We start from the raw sequence: 22,173 nt of genomic DNA, 5'->3' as shown, positions 1-22,173 counted from the left end.
GAGGGCAATGAATGTACAACTGTGCTTTACACAATTGATGTAAGTATGGATTGTGATAAGAGTTGTATGAGCCCCTAATTAAATGATTTTTTTTTAAAAAAGGTGTCATGGGCGGACTTGATGACTTTCACTGTGTCTGTCCATTTCCTACAGAAAACTCCGATACCTGGGACTTACCACCTGAAAACCTTTATTGAAGAATCACTATTAAATCCAGTCAGAATCACCTACAATTTCAAAAACGAAGGAAGGAGAAAACCACCTCTTGTGCACAGAAACAACCCGGTGATCAATGACCTTCCCCCATACATGCCTCCGAACTTCCTGGATTTGTTAAAGAAACAAATGGCCACATACTCCTTTAAAGACAAGCCACGGGCAAGCCCCAGCACGCTGGTGCACAGAGACCAGGTAATGCCCCCGGAGAGGGCGGTGTGGGTGAGAAAGCGAAGATCCTCTGAAAACAACCTTTGACAGAGTGCGTTCTTCAGAGGGCGGTCTCCCCAGGGGGAAATGGAAAACCTTTAGAATGCCGTGTTTCTGATAGAAACCCAACATCAGCTGCCTGACTTGCAACACGATTTGTCCCTGGGAGGCCTAAAGCAAAAATCCCGGAGTGTGTTCCCTCTGGGTCCTGAGGCTTAGCAGGATTCCCATGGGTGGGGAGCCTCTGGGAACGTGGCTGTGATTGGGCCGTGCTTATGGCCTCTTCAGGCTGTCTGTAACCTGTATCCTCTTTTTGTAAAGAACAAACTCTGTCTCTTGCTGTGAGTATCCTCATTAAAGCCTGCATCTAACTATATATCTATCATAGAACAACATACCCCCTCCCTCCACCCACCCTGTTGCCAGCATCCTTAAAGAAAGTTGTCTTTTAAATAACATTTTTATTGTGAATTGGGTGAAGATCTACAGAGCAAATCAGTTTTCCATTCAACCATCCATTCCCATTTTGTCTAGTGTCATTGATTGCAATGCCCATGACGTAGCATCAGGCAACCCACTGCCTCCTTGTGTTCCTCTCTTCCCGTGCCTCTTCGTTCCCAGCCCTGCTGCACTTTGTCCCGGGGTCAATGCTACCCTGTGGGTCTCAGCTGGCTGATGACTCAGGTGTACAGACCTCCCTAGTGTTGCTCCCCGTGCAGACCTGTGGATCGTTTGGCTGAAACCTGAGTCAAAGACAGGAACTCAGATCCAGACCAAGGGCCACAGGGTCTTTTTAAAAAATGCACTGCCCATGTTTTCCACTGAAACCACAGGATAGGTGATTGGAAAGGGAGTACAGCGGCAGCGGTTACATTATTTCCTGTCAACTTGTAAAGGGGTGGAGTCTAGCCTGTCGATCAGTTCTCAGCTTGATGACCTCATTTGGAGACACGAAGGAGATAAATAGCTCACTGGAGGTGGGGCACAGACATTCTCTGCTTCATCTTCCTGTTGACAAGACACAAGTAGCTACACTGATGGAATCAGAGCCCTGGAGCTGAAGGAGCCACGTGGAGAGCCACGCCAGCACTGAGATGCCTCTACCGCCACAGGATCCACAAGACTTCCCACCCACTGGCCTGTGACCTCTCGTTGCATGTGTTGCATGAGTCTGAAGAGGAGCTTATAGACTGGCATCGGACCTGTGGGCTAATAACGGATGGACTTGATCTGGACTGGGCTGAGATGTTTTCTTAATATCCAATTGCTCTTTGAGATAAAGCTCGCTCTTACACACACACGAGTGTCCTGGATTTGGTTCTCTAGTCTCCCTGGACTACTACAAGGAGGTTTCAAGGACAAGCTTAAAATCAGCATGCTGGGAGAACTGAACTCAACGGTCTTTGCCAGACAAAATCTGTTTCCCGAGTCGCCCTCCAAAGAACAGGCCGGGGGATGGTGATGCCGGTCCAGGCTGTCAGCAGTGAGCGGCAGCTGCTTCTTCTAAAAGCGCAGAGTGCTGCCACAGTGCGTTTGCAGAGGAGTTTCAGGAAAGCTCGCCTTTCAGATGGTCTGGCCTCGGCACTCGTGTACAAATGGGTAAAATCAGGCAGATCCGCTCACAGTCCAATGAAAAGATAGGTTCCAGTTTTTAAACTGAGCGAAAGACGTGAATTAACTAACTCAATGTGTTAGGCAGGGTTCTCTAGAGAAATAAAACCAGAATGATAGTAATTATATATATATATATATACAGATAGATAGCTCTATAACATAAGAAATAAACAGCAGTATAAATGGCTCAGTGCAACTCACTCCCATGAGACAGTTGTGAAGCCCTGCCAGTCCTTCAAGTCTTGAGGGCCGCCAGCTAGTCCTCTGTAGAGGGATTCAGGCTATCCAGGCACAGGCAGCAAACAGCAAGGCAGGTCACCAACAGTCAGCCAGATGACAGCGTCCGACAGTCCCCAGCTCAAGAGATGTAAATTCCAATGGTGTGGCGAAGCAGGTCTTGAAGGAACCTCAAACTACAGTGACACAGTCCACAGGTTAGGTGTCCCACAGGTAGTGTAGCTTGCAAATTGAGGCAAAGGCAAGGCAGCCGCACACTGGTCCGATGATCAAAAAGCAAAAGACAAGAAAGGCGAGGCTCTTTGAGTCATTTATCTCTCTGCCCTTCAATGAATCCCACATGTGTTTATTGGCCTGGTTAGCACAATAAACTACCTACCTCACTCAAAAAGCAACATATGAATAATTAAGCTACATTGTGATACTTGGCTTTAGCCGGCAAGAGGGGAGCTACACAGCGAGCTGAGGCATTTCCCATCTCTAGCAGAGGACTGACAATTTGAGTCTGGTGATGCACATTAGCAAACCCCTGTCATCTACTGTTTGCACAGTTACAGCTAGATGCAGACAGTTCAGGGGGCCCTCTGACAATTTCTAGCAAGGTTTTAAATGCATTCTGCCTCAAACCTGGCAATCCCACTGTCAGAAAGTCACCTTGCCCGTGGTCTGGTTTGTTATTGCATTTAACGAGACAGCTCATTCAATAACAGCACACCCATAAAGGGCACTGTGTAACCACTGAAAACAGAGTAAACCTATATAAATTCACATAGAAGCATCTCCCATAAATGAAAAAATCAAGTAGACCAATGGCATGGTCCCAATTACATACAGAAAAATAAATAGGCTCATGTATAATTTAATTGCATGTTTCTCTTCCTCCCTCCAAAGCTACCCCAATAATTATTAATAGTGGTTTCCATTTGGGAAGGGGCCAGGGCTGAGGTAGGGGACAAAGAGACAGCCGTGATTTTAAGGGGAAATTTTTCTTTTTCTGTAGATTTTGAATTGTTAATATTCCTTTTCAGTCATGCTCATTTGGAGAGACATTTAAAAAAAATCCCAAGGAACATTTTTCTTTTAATTGTTCTATTTCTCTACCTTTCCCCTTATTTACTCCCAGGTTGGAACTATTTGAATGGAAATCATAGTTAAACCAGGAATGGGTTTTATTGGTGGTCGCTTCTGCCCAAGTTAGCACGAGCATTTCTCAGAAGAAGGAGCTCACGGGAAAAGGAGGCCACGTGGTGATTCGGCCCCCACTCTCACATCTGTTTTAGGTCAAAAGGAAGTCGCCAGACTGGAAAGGGTGCCCTTATTAAATTAGGGAATGAATCAAGTAGTCCATTTTAATTGGGGATCAAAACATTTTCTTAGACAGCTGATCGAGAGACGGAAGTTGGGTGGAAGCATGGCTTCAAAATCTGGCCGGCTCCTTGGCCTTCCCTAGCTGTCTGAACAGCGATGACGGCATCCCAGAAGACGTTGCTATTGACGTGCAAAGTGCTCAAAATCACCGCCGAAGGAATGCCACGCAGGCCGCCTTTCCACTGAGCAAGTTATTAGCAGAGAAGGAAATGCCTCCTGTCCACCAAGAGGCTGGCCAGGAATCCTGGGAGGGCAGTTATAGGGTGGCCGTCCCGGACACTCAGTGGTCACCACACCTTCTCCCAGGGCCTGCCCTCAAGCCTTCAGCGTGCGCGGCAGAATGGTAGATGGTTGATGTCGTCAGGAGAAACAAAACTAAGCCCACTTTATATCTGAAATGGACAGTGTACCCGAACACTTCTCTGTATCACCGACGCTAAAAACCGGCTTGGTTTAAGGAGGGTGCCTCTCACCCTTGGGACTCACGATGTACCTGGTGAGATAACAAAGAGGAAAACTCCAAAAAAGATGAAACGTGTCCTTGCTTGTTTACGTTTTATAAAGTGGTTGCGAATGTTACTTTCCTTAGCACACCTAGTTTGAGGCTGAACTTTCCAAAGGGTAAGGCAGAATGGTGACTGTTGCCTGCATCCAGGCCAAGCATGGGCACGTGAGAATGGGGCTTGGAAGTTAGATACAGAGAACTGACGGAGGAGTCTGGACTCACTGGGAGTTGATAGCACATTGGGGACTGAAGAAAATGAGAGGGCATAGGGAAAATCCAGAACATTATCCTCGGTGGTGTTAGGCTCGTTCCTCTGTAAACACAAGTGAACAAAAAGTCCCATGTTGTTTATTTCTGACACCTAGCGAGCCTGCCCAGTGAGTAGAGATGATGGTACATGGCCCAAGATAGTTCTCAGGTAAGGGCCATAAGATGGTTCTCAGGTAAGGGCCATAAGATGGTTCTCAGATAAGGACCATAAGATGGTTCTCAGGTAAGGGCCATAAGATGGTTCTCAGGTAAGGACCATAGGATAGTTCTGAGGTAAGGGCCATAAGATGGTTCTCAGGTAAGGGCCATAGGATAGTTCTGAGGTAAGGGCCATAAGATGGTTCTCAGGTAAGGGCCGTTGGATGGAATTACCACCAGTGGGGCCTGGAAATACTGCACCTGTGCCCTATGTCTGCTCTGACTTTAGAGGCATTCTGTGGTGCTGTTGTCAGTGCCATAGCCATGCTCTGCACGACAAAACAAAACACTGTGGTCCTCACAAGTGTTCCCTGAGCCCACAGACGCAGCCAGTGTCCACCCATCACTGTGTCCGTCCATCTTACGGAGGGCCTTCCCCTCCTTGGCTGCCCCGCTACTTCACCAAGCATGAGGTCCTTCTCCAAGGACCTGCTCTCCTGATACCATGTCCAAAGTATATGAGATGAAATCTTGTCATCCTTGCTTCTAAGAAGCTCTCTGGCTGTGCTTCTTCCAATACATACCTGTTTGTCCTTGTAGCAGTCCATCGTCCTCTCAATATTCTTCCCCAGCACCACAATTCAAAGCATCAGTTCTTCTACGGCCGTCTTTATTCAAGCTTTTGATAGTGCGTGTTAGGCAGGGTTCTCTAGGAAAACAAAATTGGACACTTATGATTTTATCTCTATCTATCTATCTATCTATCTATCTATCTATCTATCTATCTATCTATAGGTTTATACAGCGAGAAGGAATATAACAGCTAATTAGTCCACACAGCAGTACAGAGGGCTCAGTTCAACTCACTTCTGTGAAACAGTTAATATACTGGAGGTCCTTCAACATAAACTGGCTGCTGGTTCAAGGTCAAAGAAGCAGACAGCAGAGTCTGCCCCCAGGCATGACAAGCCGTGCGGCACAGCAGCAGCAGGAAGCTATGAAGTTGAGGCAGCACCAAAACCAGCAGCACAGGAGCCTAGCAACGCAGTCAGAGGTCTAGCGATGCACGTGCGTGACAAGATGACAAGATTCACCAGTTGGCTTGGCCCACATCGGCGCACCCCACGGTGGAGGCAAAGGACCACCCCAGGCAGCAGAGCACTGGCTGGATCACCAGGGAGGAAGAGGGAAGGGGGGTGAGCTTGGAAATGTATTTATCTCATAGACCCCCCCAACCGAGCTTCGACCTGATTAAACTGCCCACATGTTCCTCTGGGAGCCTAGGTGGCACAATAAACCTAACCATCACAGAGAGCGTTGGCGATAGCGGAATTACGTATCCACACTTAGACCATCCTGCCTTTTTAGATATCTCCAAGTAATTGCAAGGTATCGAGTACCTAGTCATCATGAAAGAGGCTCTGGTACTGCAGTGATTAAAGCACTCAGCTGCTAACAAAGACGGGTGGTTTGAACCCACCAGCTTCTTCCACTGGAGAAATATGTGGCAGGCAGCTCTGGAGTGACTGAGCCTTGGAAACCCTAAGGGGGCAGTTCGCCGCTGTCCTCCAGACTCACTGTGAGACAGCACCAACTGGGCAATGGTGAGTTTGCCTTCATCAGCGTGGATTGAAACATGAACAACTGGATCTGGAATTTTTGGCTCCTCTGGGCCTTGGGTGAACTGAGGAGCATGTGTGGGGCACAGGGAAGAGAGCGAGTGTGTTAGCCGTAGGCCCGAAGGCACGGAGCCACCCAGGTGACTTGCAACAAGTTCAGCGATGCCCCGAGGGGCCATCTCTTACGTAAGGCAGCTGACTCTTGAAGACTGTGTGGAAAACAGTCCTCAGCTCTTTCACAGCACAGAATGGCCGCCGCCAAGTAAAGTGGGACAAATGTAGATGCCATGGTAACCAATGTTCCTTTCTAGACTCCTGCTGTCTAAGAGTCTTTCCATGACAGAAAGGGAGAAACAGCTGCTTTGAATGCCTGTGGTAGGTGTTTTGTTTTTCGGTTGTTTTTCTTCTTTATACTCCTGTGTGTGTGTATGTGTGCGCGCGTGTGTGAGCTAGACAAAAGGAGCTTACAGCCTATATACAGCTTTGAGTAAGCAGAAGGCAGTGCCAGCATATAGCCATCATTGATGTCAGGAACAGAAAGGACCTGCCTCCTAAAAGACCCTTGCTGAAAGGATGCATCTCTGTGCCGCTTTGGAACGATGCATTAATCCTAGCATCGCCGTAGTCTTGATTGTGTCACCTAGCAATTGAAAAAGCACAGCCGCGTCAGGACCGCGTGTTTCTTTCATTGTCAAATTTGTACTTACTGTTGTTATCAGAGGATCTACCAAAAAGCTGCCTTTGCGATCCAAGTTGTGTGCTAATATGTGAACCACCGCTGCAGGGCGAACGGGGACAGCCGGGTTTCCACGTCCCGCATGATGTCACGATGTGGATGTCGCATTATTTCAACGGTGGCACCATTATACTTTAAAAAGCTAATTTAAAGATAATAGGTGGGGCGTTGCTTACTTTCGGAAGGGGGCTTCCCAAGATCTTATAAAATAGCTCCTTTCTGCCCTCTCGTTCACAGTAACTTCTGAGATCTGGTCAGTCTCATCCTCCCCACTTCTCAGTCCCTTCCTTCCCAATCTACTGTCTTCACAGAGTCCACTCGCCAAACTGTCAGTTTCGGACGTTGCTGTCCTTCCCCCACCTCTGGGCTGAGAGCCACTGGCCCAGGCCAGGGGGCCCTCGGAGGTATCTTGGCCAAAGTTTAGCACTGATCAGAGAGACGCCTCTATTGTACAGTGCGTTCTTCTTGGATTACAAAACCTCACTCCCCTTGGGGAAGTCTTACCTTCTTTAAGGCTTTATTCAACTCTCCTCTTTATTGTCTTTAGATTGTCACCACCCCAACACTTCCCAAAGCTTTCCCTACAGTTTCCAGGCGCTCTTTCTCTGTCTCTCAGTGCTGATGATAGTGTATTATGTAAGAATGGCGTCTCTTTCCACCACACCTAGCAGCCTCAGTCCATGGGCACGGAATTGACTTGCTGAATTCAGTGGGGTTCACCACTGAACTGACAACGTTCAGAGTGCTAAGAAAGAAGGAGGAGTCATGGAAGTAGGAAATACAGGCAGGAAGTGGGAGGAGCAATGACACAAGGAGGGGATTGTGATGGGTGTGTCCAAATGTATAGGCTCTTAATAGGATTGAACAATTAAATGGTATGAGGTGTGAAGTCTAAGCCAGTAAAACGGATTTTTGAAGTGCAGGAACTTGTTATTGGATGTAAAACTGATATGCTCTGTAAACCCCTACCCAATTCATAATAAAAAGTTGTTTAAAGCCTCAAGGAGATACAATTAAAACAAAACAAACAAAAACAATCGTACTGCATTTTCCTAGGTAGCATCTCAGGCAAACCGTGATAAAATTTATCATAAAAGTAAATATGTGCTTTGAAAAATGTACGTTTCCCACTCTTACGATAGAGTTAGTAATGTATGGTCACAGCAAGGAGCCCTGGTGGGGCCGTGCTAACCAAAAGGGTGGGTTGACCCCATCCCACAGCAACCAGGAGCATGCACTGGCGACCTGCTTCCGTCAGGATCACAGTGGGGAAAGCCATTTTAAAAAGGGCTGTGGACGACGGGCCACAAGATGAGCTTTATGAACCTTTCCTTGGTGTCCCTGTCCTTTGTCTGCAGACAGTTCAGCTTTCACCCGGACAGTATGAGATTCTTCCTGCACTGGTTCCCAAGTACTCTTCCAGGTAAGCATATCCTGGAGGACGAGGTAACTTTTAATACTTTCCTCACGCCTTTCTGGGTGCAGGCACGGCAGCCTCATTTCTGGGCGACCTGTCCAGATGAGCCCTTCTGAATGTTTCATGAAAGAAAGGAAATCTTGGTAACAGGATCCTCACTCTAAAAATAGATGAAGAAAATCATACCCCTTTCCTTTCTCTCTTTCTCTCTTAATTTAGGGGTTTCGTATTTCGCTCTGCAGTTTCAAGATTCCCAACAGGCTGTTTCATTCCTGTAAGTATGTTGTAGATCATTGATTTGTGGCGCATTTGAGGTTTAAGATGTGTGCTGGTTCTTTCTGATACATCAAGATTACCACGGTGTAGTGGTTAAGCGTAGGGTTGCGATCTGCTATGGTGGGCAATTCAAAACCACCAGCAACTCTGCGGGTGAAAGACTGGGCTTTCAACTCCCGGGAATAGTTATGGTCTTAGAAACCCACAGGGGTTGCTAAGAGTCATCGTTGACTGGGTGATTTGGTTTTTGGAGAAAACAATGCATGGTGCACGTGTGCAAAGTGGACCTGAAGACACAGGGGACGTCAGTGTAAATAACCCACGTATGGAATGCCCTAACTCCTCCTTTTCCTTTCAAATTTCATCTTCTTGGTGGGATCTTCTCTAGCCACCTGTTTAAAATCTCCCGTTCCACCCCCCATTTTTAATTAATCCATGTCTATCAAATTCTTGTGTCTGCTGCACTATATTTAAATTTTAAACTTTTACATATCATGTTTGTGTCTGCCTGTCTCCCCCACTAGAAAAGGTAATGACGGAAGATGGGTTTTTTGTTTTGCCCTGTAAACTTAGCAAAGTGACCGGTGCATTGTAGTCATCAAATTGAAGGATAAAAGCATCAAAGATAACACCAAAGGTCTTAACCTGGGGAAAGAAGAGGTGAAACTATCATTATTCGCAGATCTGATTTTATATATGGAAAATCCCAAAAGCTCCACAAGGGGAGTGCTGGAAGCAATAGAGGAATATGGCAGAGTGGCAGGATACAAGATCAACAAACAGAAGTTGATCAGACTGCTATACACATTGGATAAGACCACAGAAGAGATCAAAAAGGTGGTGCCCTTCACAATAGGCAAGCACAAATTGAAATATCTAGGGAATATACCTGACTAAAAGAACAAAAGATCTATATGAGGAAAATTACAAAATACTTTCATCCTTCATCCTTGCTCTTGAAATTTGTTCCTTCCTTTCTTTGGTAAGGTTTGCCAGTGGTCTGTCAATTCTGTTTATCCTTTCAAAGAAACTTTGAGCAGCATTAATTTTTCCATGGTTTTCTTATTTTCCCTCTCCTGAATCTCAGCCCTGATTTTTATTATTTCTCTTCCTTTGCTATTAGTAGTATTGTCCAGTTGACTCTGTTCTAGTTGCTGTAAATTTTGTGCCAGCCAATCAATCATAAGTCTCTCTTCCTTTTTCATGTGTGCATGTACTGCTGTGAAACTTCCTCTGATAACTGCTTTTGCTGTGTTCCATAACTTTTGATACATCGTGTTTTCATTCTTGTTGGTTTCTAGAAATCTCCTAATATCATCTCTGATCTGGGCCAGTACACCTTTTGCAAAAAAGAGTTATTCATCCTCCAGGTGTTTGCTCTTGTTTTCTTTATCTTCCTTGTGTTGATTTCCAGCCTTATGGCACAGTGGTCAGAGAGAGAGGTCTGTATATCGATGTTCTTACATTTATGCAGATTCGCCTTATGCCCCAGCATGTGGTCTGTCTTTGAATATTTGCCATCTGGGCTTGAAAAGAACGTGAATTTTTTTATTTGGGTGAAGATCTCTGTAAATATCTATCAGATCAAATTGTCTAATTGTAGTGTTTAGATCTCTAGCCTCCCTGTTGTTTCTTTCCCTGTGATCTGTCTTTCTCAGAGAGCTGTGTACTGGAGTCACCTACTATAATTGTTGAGGGTGTGATTTCTTTTTTCATCTTTTGTAGTGTTTGGTTGATGTATTCAGCAGGTCTCTCATTTGGGGAATATATGTTTAAAATGCTTAATGGTTCTTTGTTTACCATCCCCTTGGGCATTATATAGTGTCCCTCCTTATCTCTTTTTATAGTTTGCATTTTGAGGTCAACTTTATCTGAGATTAGGATTGCAACCTTTGCTTTTTTTGAATTGTTGTTTGCAGCCTTTGATTCTCAGCCTATTTTGTCTGTAGTCTTGAGATGTGTCTCCTGTATGCAGCAGATTGATGGGTTGTGTTTTCTCAGCCAGTCTGCTAGTCTCAGTCTTTTAATGCTTAAGTTCAGTCTATTGATATTCAGGGTTATTATCTCCATTTGTGGACTCTGTGATGTCATCTTTTATCTTTTGTGTTGGCTACTTTCCTACCTTCCTTTCTTATCAGCGTGTTGTACATGTGTGTGTTTCATTCTTGACTTCTTTCTCCCCTTAAGTCAATGATATCTTAGAGGACATTTCCTCTGTTGCCTTCTGGGTAGGGTTGTTCTATGTGGTTGTCTTTTATGCTTGGTGAGTGTTGTTCTACTGGCCATCCTAGGTCAGCAAAGATCTTTTGTAAGCCTGGTTTTCTAATGTATTCTTTGAGTTTTTCCTTGTCTGGGAAGACTCTTAGTTCTCCATCTACATTGATATATAATTTGTCTAGGTAGAGTATTCTTGGATTTGCTTTATTTTCCTTCAACTTTTGGAATATGTTACTCCACTCTCTCCTCTTCTTCATTGTGTCCACTGATAGGTCTGAGCATATTCTTATTTGGGAACCTTTATATGTGATTGATTCTTTTTCCCTAGCTGCTCTCATGATTTTCTCCTTTTCCTCAAAGTTGGAGAGTTTAACTATTATAAGCCTTGGTGACTTCTTCTTGGGATTAAGTCTAGCTGGTGTTCTTTCAGCCTCTTGAATGGCTGCCTGGTTTTCATTCATTAAGCTGGGGAAGTTTTCCTCCAAGAATTCTTTCACTATTGTTGCAGATAACTTCTTTGTCATGTCTTCCTCTGGCAATCCAATTATTCTGATGTTCATAGCATCAGACATAGCTCTTAGATTTTCTTCAGCTTCTCTGATGATCTTATTAGATTTTCGCTCGCATTTGTTAAAGTCTGCTTGGCTGTCCTCTAGGTCACTGGTGTGGTTCTCTGCCTCCTACAGTCGGTTGGTGAAGTTCATGAGTCTGCTATTGGTTTTTGTTATCTTGCCCCTAAGCTGTTGTATTTCCCTTTGGTGTATGGACTTTATCTCTTCTAAAATTTCATCCTTTTTCTGTATTGTTTTCCTCATATCCTGTAAGAATCCAACAGCATTCTGAAATTTTCTTTCTGTGGCAGATCAATGTCTGCTTCTTCTATGCATTTCATTAGGTTCAGTACATCTTCTACCATTACCTTTTTTTTTCTCCTATTTTTTCGTTGAGGTCGTTGGAGCTGATTGCTGTTTGCGTTGTGTTGTTTTAGAGGAACCAGGTGCCATTTTCCAGGGAGTTGAAGAGCACTGGCTCTCTCTGGGAGACTTGTAGGAATTCTTCAAACTGCTGGCAGCTAGTAGAACTATGGAATTGGCCTACCCCCCTTTTCCTCCTGTGGCTTCACTCTTTCTCTAGTCAACCAATATTCTGTAATTTGGAGGGCAAATTGGATGCTCCTCTCAGGGGACACTAGTTGGGTGTTTGTGGAGCCACAAGGATGGTGCTGTACTGGGTGATCTCACAAGAAGCCATGATGGTGTGGCTCACGGCACCTTGGGGCACCACAGAGGGCGTGTGACAGTGCCTGCTGCAAGGGACTGCCACAGAAGGCTGGTGGGTTACCAGCTTTGATGTAGAGCACAGAGAATGGTGGGCAGAATTGCCCTGGTCAGGTAGATCACTGTGGAGGTTGGGCAGAGGTTCCCACAGCAGCATAAAGTGTTGGTGAGTGTTGGCAGAGCTGCCTTAGGCCATGTGAGGCACTATGGCAGGTGGTAGGAAGTTCCCTCAGTCACATGGGACCACAGAGGATGGGTAGGAGCTCCCTGAGCCAAGCAGGCAGGATTTACCCCGAAGAAGGTGGGCAGGGTTTCCCCAGCCACGTGTTAAGCCCTGCAGCAGGCGTGCAGTTGGAATTTCCCTCGGAAGAAGGTGTGTGTGATTTCCCCTGGAAGAAGGTGGGTGGGAAGTCCCCTGGTGGATGGTGGGCAGGCTTTCCCCAGCCTCAGGTTAAGCAGCAGAAGATAGAGCTCTCCCAGCTGGGTTGAGGGCAGGCATAAATGCCCTAGGCTAAGGGGAGTGACCTGGAGGTCAGCAGTGGCATGTGAGAGAAAAGGGAAGAGAAAAAGAAAACAGGAAAAAAAACAAACAAACAACAAACTAAGCCCGCTGAGACTGTTGGGGGAAGGGGGGACAGAGAGAAGAGAGGAAGAGAAAAAACAATATTGCTGAACCCCGATCCCTGACCGTGGGGCTGCAAGGGTTTAATCCCTGCCCTGATGCAGCAGCAAACTGTGGCTGTGTTGAGATTAAGCCCCTGGGTTGGCTCAAAATGGCTCTGGCCGAGACAGTGGCAGGGCTAAGGTCAAACTCTAGCAGGCCTCCACGGTGGTAAGCCAAAAGCCCCCAGCCCCTCAAAACCTTGTGGATCTGTGCCTACTTATCTTTATGATGCTCCTCCTGTGACCCAGCAGTGTTGAATTTCCCTCTGAGTAACTCTCCTGGGCTGATTTCTGCAGAGTCCCTCAGGCATGTGTTACTCAGTCACCATCTTCCCGGAAGTCCTCAATCTATCTTTTTGAGGGGCAGGATTCCGCCCATCACAATCTGAAACCAAACAAACAAACCAATCTAGCAATCTTTGCTAAGAGGTTCTGCATACCTGTTAGGCTCATCTTCAACATACAGTTAAGTGTGTCACAGCTGCGTCTTCGCCTTCCCTTCCTGCTGGTGTATTACCAGAGGAAATACTTAGGGCTTCTTAGTCCTTTCTTGACTGTTGCTGGGCATGCACTTGACCTTCTAGATTCCCAGGAATATGTTGGAACTTAAAAACAAATTCTATCTCCCCCAGAAGCTCATCCTTTTAAGCTGTCAGTTTAACCTACCGTGAAAGGGATATGCCCTTGCTGATATCTGATGGAGCACACTCAGAGAACACTGAGAAGATATTTGCCTGTGTTTTATTGAAGAAGAATGCAGCATCACGTAGGGAGGAAGAGTCACTTGTACCCTGCAATGTGCAGATAACATCACCTAGCTCGAGGAAAGCAAAGGGGAATTCAAGTACTTACCGATGAAGACCAAAGGCTGCATGCAGCCTTCAAGATTCCACCTGAGCACAAAAAGGACACAGAACTCCCCACAAATGGACCAAAAAGCAACCTTGTGCTAAAGGAGAGGAAATTGTTGTTGTCAAGAATTCCATTTTACATCAGGTTTGGTCACGGCTGCCTGTGAAAAAGAAGAAGACCATCAGTAAGATGGACTGACCCCGTGGCTACATTAGTAGGTTCCACGGAACAATTGTGAAGACGTGTCAGGACGGGCAGTGTTTCCTTCTCTTGTGCATCGGGTCACTATGAGTCAGGACAGACTTGATGACACCCCACAGCACTTCATTGGAAACTTAAATCTATATGAACGTTCTATAGATTTTTTTATTTACTTAGAATCACTAAGTGTGAGAAATATCTTCAATCAAATTGTGTGCTATATTACAGCCTGAATTCTAAATGATAATAATAAAATAATTCCATTTTATTTGGATCCTTCATCAACGCTCGTGAAAGCAGCAGTCAGAAAGCCAAAGGATGTGCCACATTGAGCAAATCCACTACCAAAGCCTCTTTCCAGCAAGTGTTCAAAAGCAAAGATGTCACTTTGTGGACTCCGGTGGGCCTGACCCGCGCTATTGGTATCTCCAATTGGCCCACCTGCCTGTGAAAATTGGACAACGAGTAAGACAGTCTAGAGAAGAATTGATGTCTCTGAGCGATGGTATTTGCAAAGGGTATTAAACATATCATGGCCCGCCAGAAGAATAAACCAGTCTGTGTTGGAAGAAGCACAGTCGGCATGATCTTTGGAAGCGGGGCGGGGAGACCTCATCTCACATATGTCGTCCCGCGTGCCTTCCCTGGGGAAGGAGGATTGCATGGGTCACTGACAAAGAGGAAGCTCCTCGGAGATGACTGGCCTAGTGCCAGCCACCATGGGCGCAAACATAGCAACAGCGATGAGGATGCGGCATTGTTTCCTGCTGTTGTAACACGGAGTTGCTATGGCAGCACCTGACAACAACAACAATTGTTGCCCCAAATGTTTTCCATTGCCTTAAGCAGCTGTGATACTAAACAATGACTCTTTGGGACAACTGGCCCCCTGGGAGAGCAGTCCGGTGGGTGGGGATGGGGGCCCGGAGCAGATTCACGCTGGGAGAGAGCAAATAAAGATCGCTCTGTGATAGAATCTTCCAGGGCACAACGTGACTAGTAAACAAAAAAAAGATCATGATTTTCTGGCAAGAGGCTTTTGAAGAAGCTTTAATCTTTCTGTCTCAAGTGGCTGCAGGAAGCTGCCTTTCACTGTGATTGTGGGCTGTTAGTTTCAAAGTCTGCATGGGGCTTGGCAGGGAGGATAGGACTAGGGCAGGGGTCCTCAAACTTTTTAAACAGGGGGCCAGTTCACTCTCCCTCAGACCCGTTGGAGGACCAGACTGTAGTTTTAAAAAAAAACACAACTATGAACAAATTCCTATGCACACTGCACATATCTTATTTTGAAGCAAAAAAACAAACGGGGTGAAAACACCCAGCGGGCCGGATAAATGTCCTCGGTGGGCCGCATGTGGCCCGCGGGCCGCAGTATGAGGACGCCTGGACTAGGCAAACTTCAAATGCAGATTTCGCTGCTCTTGCCGAGATTTGCCTGATTGTTGTTGGTGGTGTTCTAACACGTGCTGCCTGGGTTGCTGCGAGCCTGGGGTTTTACAGAGGCTGAATCAGATGATTCTGACGATTTTGACCACTGACAGTAGAATTAGGAGATCCCTACTGTACCATTTTGGCTGAGGTCACCGCAGCCAACCATTTTATAAATAGAATTCATCCAGTTTACGAATCTGATTCTTTTTAAAAAAGCGAAAAGAATATTTTCATGGAAAACGTTCCAAGACCAAGAAACAGCCCCAGGCTGTGAGTCATGTCTGTCTTAAGCATTCCAAGAACAGCCTTGTGGGGCTGGTTGGCCTCCAGACTGGAGAGCAGCACAGAACAAACCCCTTTGATCCGAACAGTGGACGACATTGACATGCAGTGTGAGTGTGTTAAGGAAATAATGCTTGCTAAGAGAACATTAGCTCTAATGTGCTTGAGACAAATGTACGAATACTTAAGCCACTAGAATGTGCCATTCAAACTGTGATCTGAAAATGTATTTCGCTTGATTGTATCACCCAGTTTACTTGTTCTAGAAATCAAGGCTGCAGTCACAGAACTATGCACTAGACTTTAGGAGTCACCTTCTCTATGAGGGTTGAGCGTGGCAATGACCATGAATAGCATTCACCAAGCGTCCAGGTGTTCATTGCCTGAGGCATGCAGACTCGCTGAATCTTCTCAGCCCCCTGGGGAGGTTGTGTTTTTCACCTTTATTTTATAGGTCATTTCGTTTCTTGACTGCTGCTTCCATGTGCAGGAGCCCTGGTGCCATCATGGGTGCTATCTTGTACTGCTAACTGCACGGTCAGCCGTTCAACACCACCGGCCGCTCCATGGGAGAGAGATGAGACACTCCGCTTCCCTAGGGAGTTGCCGCCCCAGGAATCCCTAGGGGGCAGTTCTACGTGTCCTGTAGGGTCACTGTGAGTGATAATTGACCTGATGGCCATGACTTTGGAATCTGGCCCTTCCATGAGTGTTCATTGTGGAGTCCTCTGACAGGTTCAGCTTTCCCCCATTCATCGCGATGCTGTCTGTTGGCCCCGTTATGAGCGTTTTTGTTTTCTTGACATTGAGTTGTATTCCATGCTGGCATCCATTTCACAGATCTTTGTTGGGTTCCTAGGGGTGAAAGGAGACCTGGTGACCCTGCGGATGGGTCCTTGGGCAGTTGTTCTAATCTACCATGTCCTCTGCAGGAGAAGGACAGGCCATCTGCTTCTGTTAGGCCTGACAGCCTCGGAAACTCACATGGGCGGTTCTACCTTGTCCCATAGGGTTGCTATGAGTCAGAATCCACTAGACTACAGTAAGTGTTGTTTGGCTTGTACCTGCGAGGCCCTATGCCAGGCAGGCATTGCTGAGTGCATAAAGACAAGCAACACACAGCCCTGCAAGAGCTGGAGCTGGAGCTTGGTTGGCTGTAACACTCTAAAGTCAGTAACTGAGTTAGTATGCACGCATGCACACACACACACACACACACACACACAAGTAAATGAGGGTTTATGGTTCACGATGTAGAAGTTAGATTTTTCTGTTGAATGTTTCAAAGCATTTTTTTTTGTGGGGGAGGAGAGGTACTGATTATTTAATATTCCCGTTAAAGATGAACGAGGGGGGAAACATTTTATTCTTATTTTTGATAACTCTTCTTTCCTCGACCTCACCCAACATCTGATGAGCATGTGGACCACGGAAGCTCAGTGCTTTTCTTATTTGGTGCTGGAGCGACTGGACCCCGACACAGCCCTTTCAAAAGCAGGTTGGCGTTGCGTGCTAGCCTATAAAAAACGTCTTTTTTCTGTCTTTTAATCTACTAATTCCACTTTGAAACACTCCCCTAATCATTTTCTATCCAGAAAAAATTCATACGCAAAGATAGCATCGAGAGAGTATTCGTTACAGAAAACTAATAAAAATAATATCTTCATATCCAGAGGGAAATCATTTTAAAAGATTACTATGTTTCCACTTAAGGGAATAATCTACAGGTATAATTGTTGTGGTGCTGAGACAGTCGGATCTCCATATGCAAATGAACAAAGCTGGGCCCATATCTCCCACCAAATACAAAGGCCAATCTGAAATGGATCAGTGACCTCACTCCAAGAACTAAGTCCACAAACCCCTCAGAAGAAAGCAGAAGGGTAATGCTTCAGGATCTTGAATCAGATCATGTGTGCTTAGGCACAACACCAAAGCCTCGAAAGGAAGACAGGTAAATTAGATTTAATTAAAATGGAAAACTTTTGTGCAGAAAGAACTTCATCAAGGAAGTGAAGCCATGTCTATGTCCCAAAACAAAGTGTGTGCATATGTGTACGCCATAGTGAAATGGTGGGTGTTATGTAATACACATTTACCACAATACAGTATTTTTAAAGGCAGAATCATCTCAAAGATCAGCATCCAAGAAGAGGGTCACTTAGACAATTGCAGTGCAGCTCACTCCCGGTTAATTTGGGTGCAGGCATCTGAAAGACGTTTGAGGTCTCCAGTGACTTGCCCAGCGGCTTCTTCAGGTATTGGTTCTCATGGTTGTGTGTTAAGTGAAAAATAAGACATGCAGGTCTCTCTCGACAGTGGCAACATCTCAAGTCTATCAAATTGTATGGATCATTTCTTCTTCTTTGATGCCAGAAATATTTAAGATGTTTCTGTATTTCTTAGAATCTGACAGGACGAAAGAGGACACGGAAAGGAAAGGAGCCTGCACGGGTGTCCATGATCATCCAGCGACTGGTCTGCTGGAGTCACATTTATAGGCCGGGCTTTGGGAAAGGGGGCACCAGATCCATGCCATGCTTTACCTTCTCAAACTTTGTTTTAGCTTACCACCCCCCCTTTCAGGAGAAAAAAAATTACTCAGCACAATCTGGCAATGAAAAACATTGGCACTAACACCCTCCATCCAGGAAAGAGTGTAGGTATCTGCTCTGGTAGCCCCTCGGGATTGTTCCAGTGCCCCTGTCCGGGAGCGGCTATTGGCAGCATTGGGAAACACTGCTCTACATCTTGGCACTGTGGTCCTGAGAGAAAGATAAGTCACTGCAGCTGTTTTGGCATTTAAGAAATTAGTTCAATTGAAAACAAAGCCGATACTGCCCTTTGCCATAGGAGAAGAAAACGAATAAGCCCCAGCAGCTTGAAGAAGCCAAGTGCAAATCGACTTGTGCTTGAATGGAGATGATTGAACCTCGGCCAGTCTGTTTCCTTAAAGATGAAGTCGGTTGTCGGCAAACTATAAACTGTCATATATACCTACACATATATGTGTGAGTTAAGAAAACATCCCGGTATTTTCTTCTGCATCTTTAAAAATGTGTGTGTCTTCTCCAAATGGTCTTTACATCAGCAGGGTCATGGATCACCGTCTAACCGTGAGGGTGAAGAATCTGCTCCTTTCTTATAACACGGTCTTTACTGGGAAAAGGCAAGCTATTCATGTAATAAGCAGCAGAAGGCCCTTCCAAATTGGCCTACACAAGAAGAAGAACCAAAGTAAAAAACATGAAGATGAAGAGAACGTGTGTTCACATAAAAATCTGTTCATAGAAACGTCATTTGTAATGGTCCCAAGCTGGAAACATCCCCCAGTGCCCTCCAATGGACGAATGGTTAGAATCCGGTATGTCCACACTGTGGAATGCTACTTAGCAATCACAAGCTCAACCTGTTGATGCATGTAGCCATTTGGGTGAATCTCAAGGGCCTGGTGCTGAGTGAAAAAGCCAACAATCCCCAAAGATTATATAAACCCAAACAGACTGACATTGAGTCTGTTCTGATTCTCAGAGCCCCACGGGGCAGAGTAGAACTGGCCCGGCCCGTGTGGGTTTCCAAGACTGTAACTATTTATGGGTGCACATGCTTTTTATTCCCTCAGAGCAGCTGGTGGTTTTGAACTGCTGGCCTTGTGCTTAATATCCCGATGGTAAGCGCTAAGCTATAGGGCTGCAGCTAATAGAGATGGAACACCGATCAGTAGTTTGCAAAGGTCAGGGAGTTGGGGAGGGAGGTGGCTGTGGCTGTAAAAAGGCAGCATAGGAGGGAACTGCTGTGTGTCTTCACTGGCCGTGGCTGTGCAAATATACTCATGTGACAAAATTGCATAGAGCTGTACACACACACAGACAAATAAGCCCGTGTAAAGTGGGTAAAATCTGGGTAGGCTGTGTGGATTGTATCAAAGTCGATTTCCTGGTTGTGGTATCTTTCTTTGGTTCTGCACTATGTGACCATGGGAAGACATGAATGAAGATGTATGATGGGCCTCTCCATATTATTTCTCAACCTGTCTGAGTTCACACCAAGGTCAAAACCAAACTCGACAGAGAGACGTCACTGGTGAGAAACATCGGTGATGCACCCCTGTGCGCTGCCTGCCGGGCACGGCTCTCTCTCCATCCCTCACGCGGCAGTCGTCATCTCGAGCTGGGTCAGGCGGCCAGCCGCAGGCCCACGGCCAAAGCTGTGCTCAGCCACCGGGTGTGAGGAAAGCAGGCTCTTGGGGTCGTACATGCCCCGTCGGTGCTCCAGTTGGCATTACACCCTCTCTCTCTCCCAGCCCTGGTTGGGTTCCGCCCATCAGGCTGTGATGGGGAAGTGGGCTGTGCATGCAAAGGGGGATGACCACAGCAGATCACAAGGTAGAGAGTGCCCACAGCGTGCCACACCCGCCAGCCCGCTGAGCAGCGGCCCAGGCAGGCGACACTTGATCATCACAGCCAGCGTTGCCCTCACTTCGCACCTTGCTGTAAGTTATCAAGGTACACACTACTTAGTCACCTTGTCACCATTAGTCCTCAGTGTCATAAGCCAGGTCGCGAGACAGCCAGTGAGCCAGGGCAGGGCTGCTCATCTGACGTTTCTCTCTACCCTTCTCTGACACGGAGCTTTCTGGCTGCTGTTCTGTGCTTTTTTGGTTACTTCTGATGCATGTTTGTCCTTATTCCACAGCTGCGGCAGGCACCTCTAAGCCAGCTACCGACCTGTGTTTTTGTTCTTTTGTGCATTGACTTGGTTCCTGCTCCCTTGGGGGTTCCCCAGGCTGGAAGAATGGGAGCTCACTGCCCTGTCTTTCTGCCAGCAGAGACGCTGGGTGGGTTCGAACAGCCAACCTTTCCGTGAGCGCCCAAGTGCTCAACCATTGTGCCACCAGGGCTCCTTAGTGGTCCTGGAGTAAGCGTTTTCATTTTATTGGGAAAAAAAAGTTTAAATGATACAAAAACATGATTGGCAGCAGACCAAGACATCACAGTGACAGCAGGGACTAGTGACCGGGACCCGTGCTTTGTGCTAGAAAAGCTTCCAAGACTCGTCCAGGGCACTTCGGAGCACGGCAGTCAGGGCGTGACTGATGACTGTGCCCCCAGTGTGGTAGTCTGCATCAAGCACACCGCCAGACCAGCCCCTAAAGGACACTGCCCAGCCCTGGGAAGGCTGGAGTGGGCAGAGGGAATCCACTCTCCACGGCACTCAACGCTGCTTACATCCTTGATTACCGTTCAGAAGTTCAATGGCGGCCTCGTTCTTGCGGGGAATAGTAAATGTTTTTAACTGTCTCCTAGAAACCCTGGCATCCATATCTTGCTTCTGGCAGGTTTCGGCAAGTATGTGCAGACTGATTTATCAAGAATCATTTTGAGAGGATGTGACACCTTTGACGTAGGAGCAGCCGCAGCCCCCTGGCACAGCCATGGTTGAACGGAAGCGAATTCTCACTTGCTTATAGACTCTGAGGCCCCGGGACCCCCGTCATCTGCTCTTTGCACTTTCCTAGAATAACTCGGCACAGGCCAGGCCACATCCTTCACAGGTTGCGGATGTGCACTTCATGACCACGTCTCTCTGCTCTTGAACCTGACTTTTGCCTTTGCCAAAGCCCTCAGCGGTTGGGTCCATGTTTTCAACCCCCAAGCCTCTGACTTCCTCTAGAAAAAAAGATCCAGCGGATCCTTTCCCTGGAAAACTCCTGGCAACGTAGTTTCTTCGCCTTCCTCATGGCGCCTTTCTTCAGCATTTCGTTCCTCTTCAAAATCCACCCAGTCTTGATGTAGCCCTTCTCCTTCACGACCTATCTACCAGCCGTCCCACCTTGGTGACTCAGAACTTCTAAATCCAGTGTGCTCTCTGCAGCATTGTATGTAGGGCTTATTGCCAGTGATAAGAAGAAGAAAAAAAACACAACCCAGGAGATCTTTCAGTACAGTTTACCGTAATCTGCATATTTCATAAATTGGGAGACTACAGTAAGTCTTGAGCAGCTCATCCTCTCGGGCCCTGGAACATTCCGGAGAAGCCAGTGGGGCTTGCACAGTCTTGTGTTTGTTAGTCAGTCAAAAGTTCCCATGTCAAAGAGTACAAGAGGGAGAAAATGCTTTGAAACTGGCTGTAGGAGGGAGTGTACAACCCTGCGTGACATGCTAAAGTATTGGTGTGACGGTATGAATGTGTCTGGATTGTGCCCTAATAGGATGATTTTGGGGGGAAACAGCTCCTGCCATTGGCCGTGCCCGACAGCCTACTGAGCTGGCCCTGTGAGGACAGGCCAGAGGCACTGAGCCTGGTGTGGGATCCCTGCTCAGCCCAGCCCAGCCCGCACGCCTTCCTGTATTCCTCTGTGGTCACTTTTGTTTGGCTTTGACTTTTGTCCTCATTTGCCCTTTTGTCCTCCTCTGAGGTCACAGTACTTTATGCACCTGGGCAGCTGGTGTCCTCCAGGAGAAACTAAAATGAAATTGGGTTTTTTAAATGGAGGGAAGGGAAAGACGTCACCCTGTCAGGTGAGCTGCGATGCTACCGGGTCTCGCAGCAGAGGAGGCGCACACAGTGACTGGGGCGGGCTCTTCTCCCCGTCAGCTTCCAGGACTCTGCGAAGGGGCTTATGTCGTCCTCTCTGGGCACCA

At 46.6% G+C, this 22,173-nt stretch overlaps 1 protein-coding gene across 1 annotated transcript in view; it reads left to right on the top strand.

Moving 5' to 3' along the window:
- Positions 1-22,173, top strand: part of STPG4 (sperm-tail PG-rich repeat containing 4) — a 37,187-nt gene that overhangs the window by 6,125 nt on the left and 8,889 nt on the right. The window contains exons 3-5 of the mRNA XM_075536084.1: positions 154-411; positions 8,272-8,336; positions 8,550-8,604. Of these exons, the coding sequence (XP_075392199.1) occupies positions 154-411; positions 8,272-8,336; positions 8,550-8,604 (378 nt within the window). The remainder of the gene's footprint in view (positions 1-153; positions 412-8,271; positions 8,337-8,549; positions 8,605-22,173) is intronic.

This window comes from Tenrec ecaudatus, chromosome 17 (genome assembly GCF_050624435.1).
Source record: "Tenrec ecaudatus isolate mTenEca1 chromosome 17, mTenEca1.hap1, whole genome shotgun sequence".
Lineage (NCBI taxonomy): Eukaryota > Metazoa > Chordata > Mammalia > Afrosoricida > Tenrecidae > Tenrec > Tenrec ecaudatus.
The sequence above is the reverse complement of the archived record's forward strand: the minus strand, read 5'-3'. Positions and strand labels throughout refer to the sequence as shown.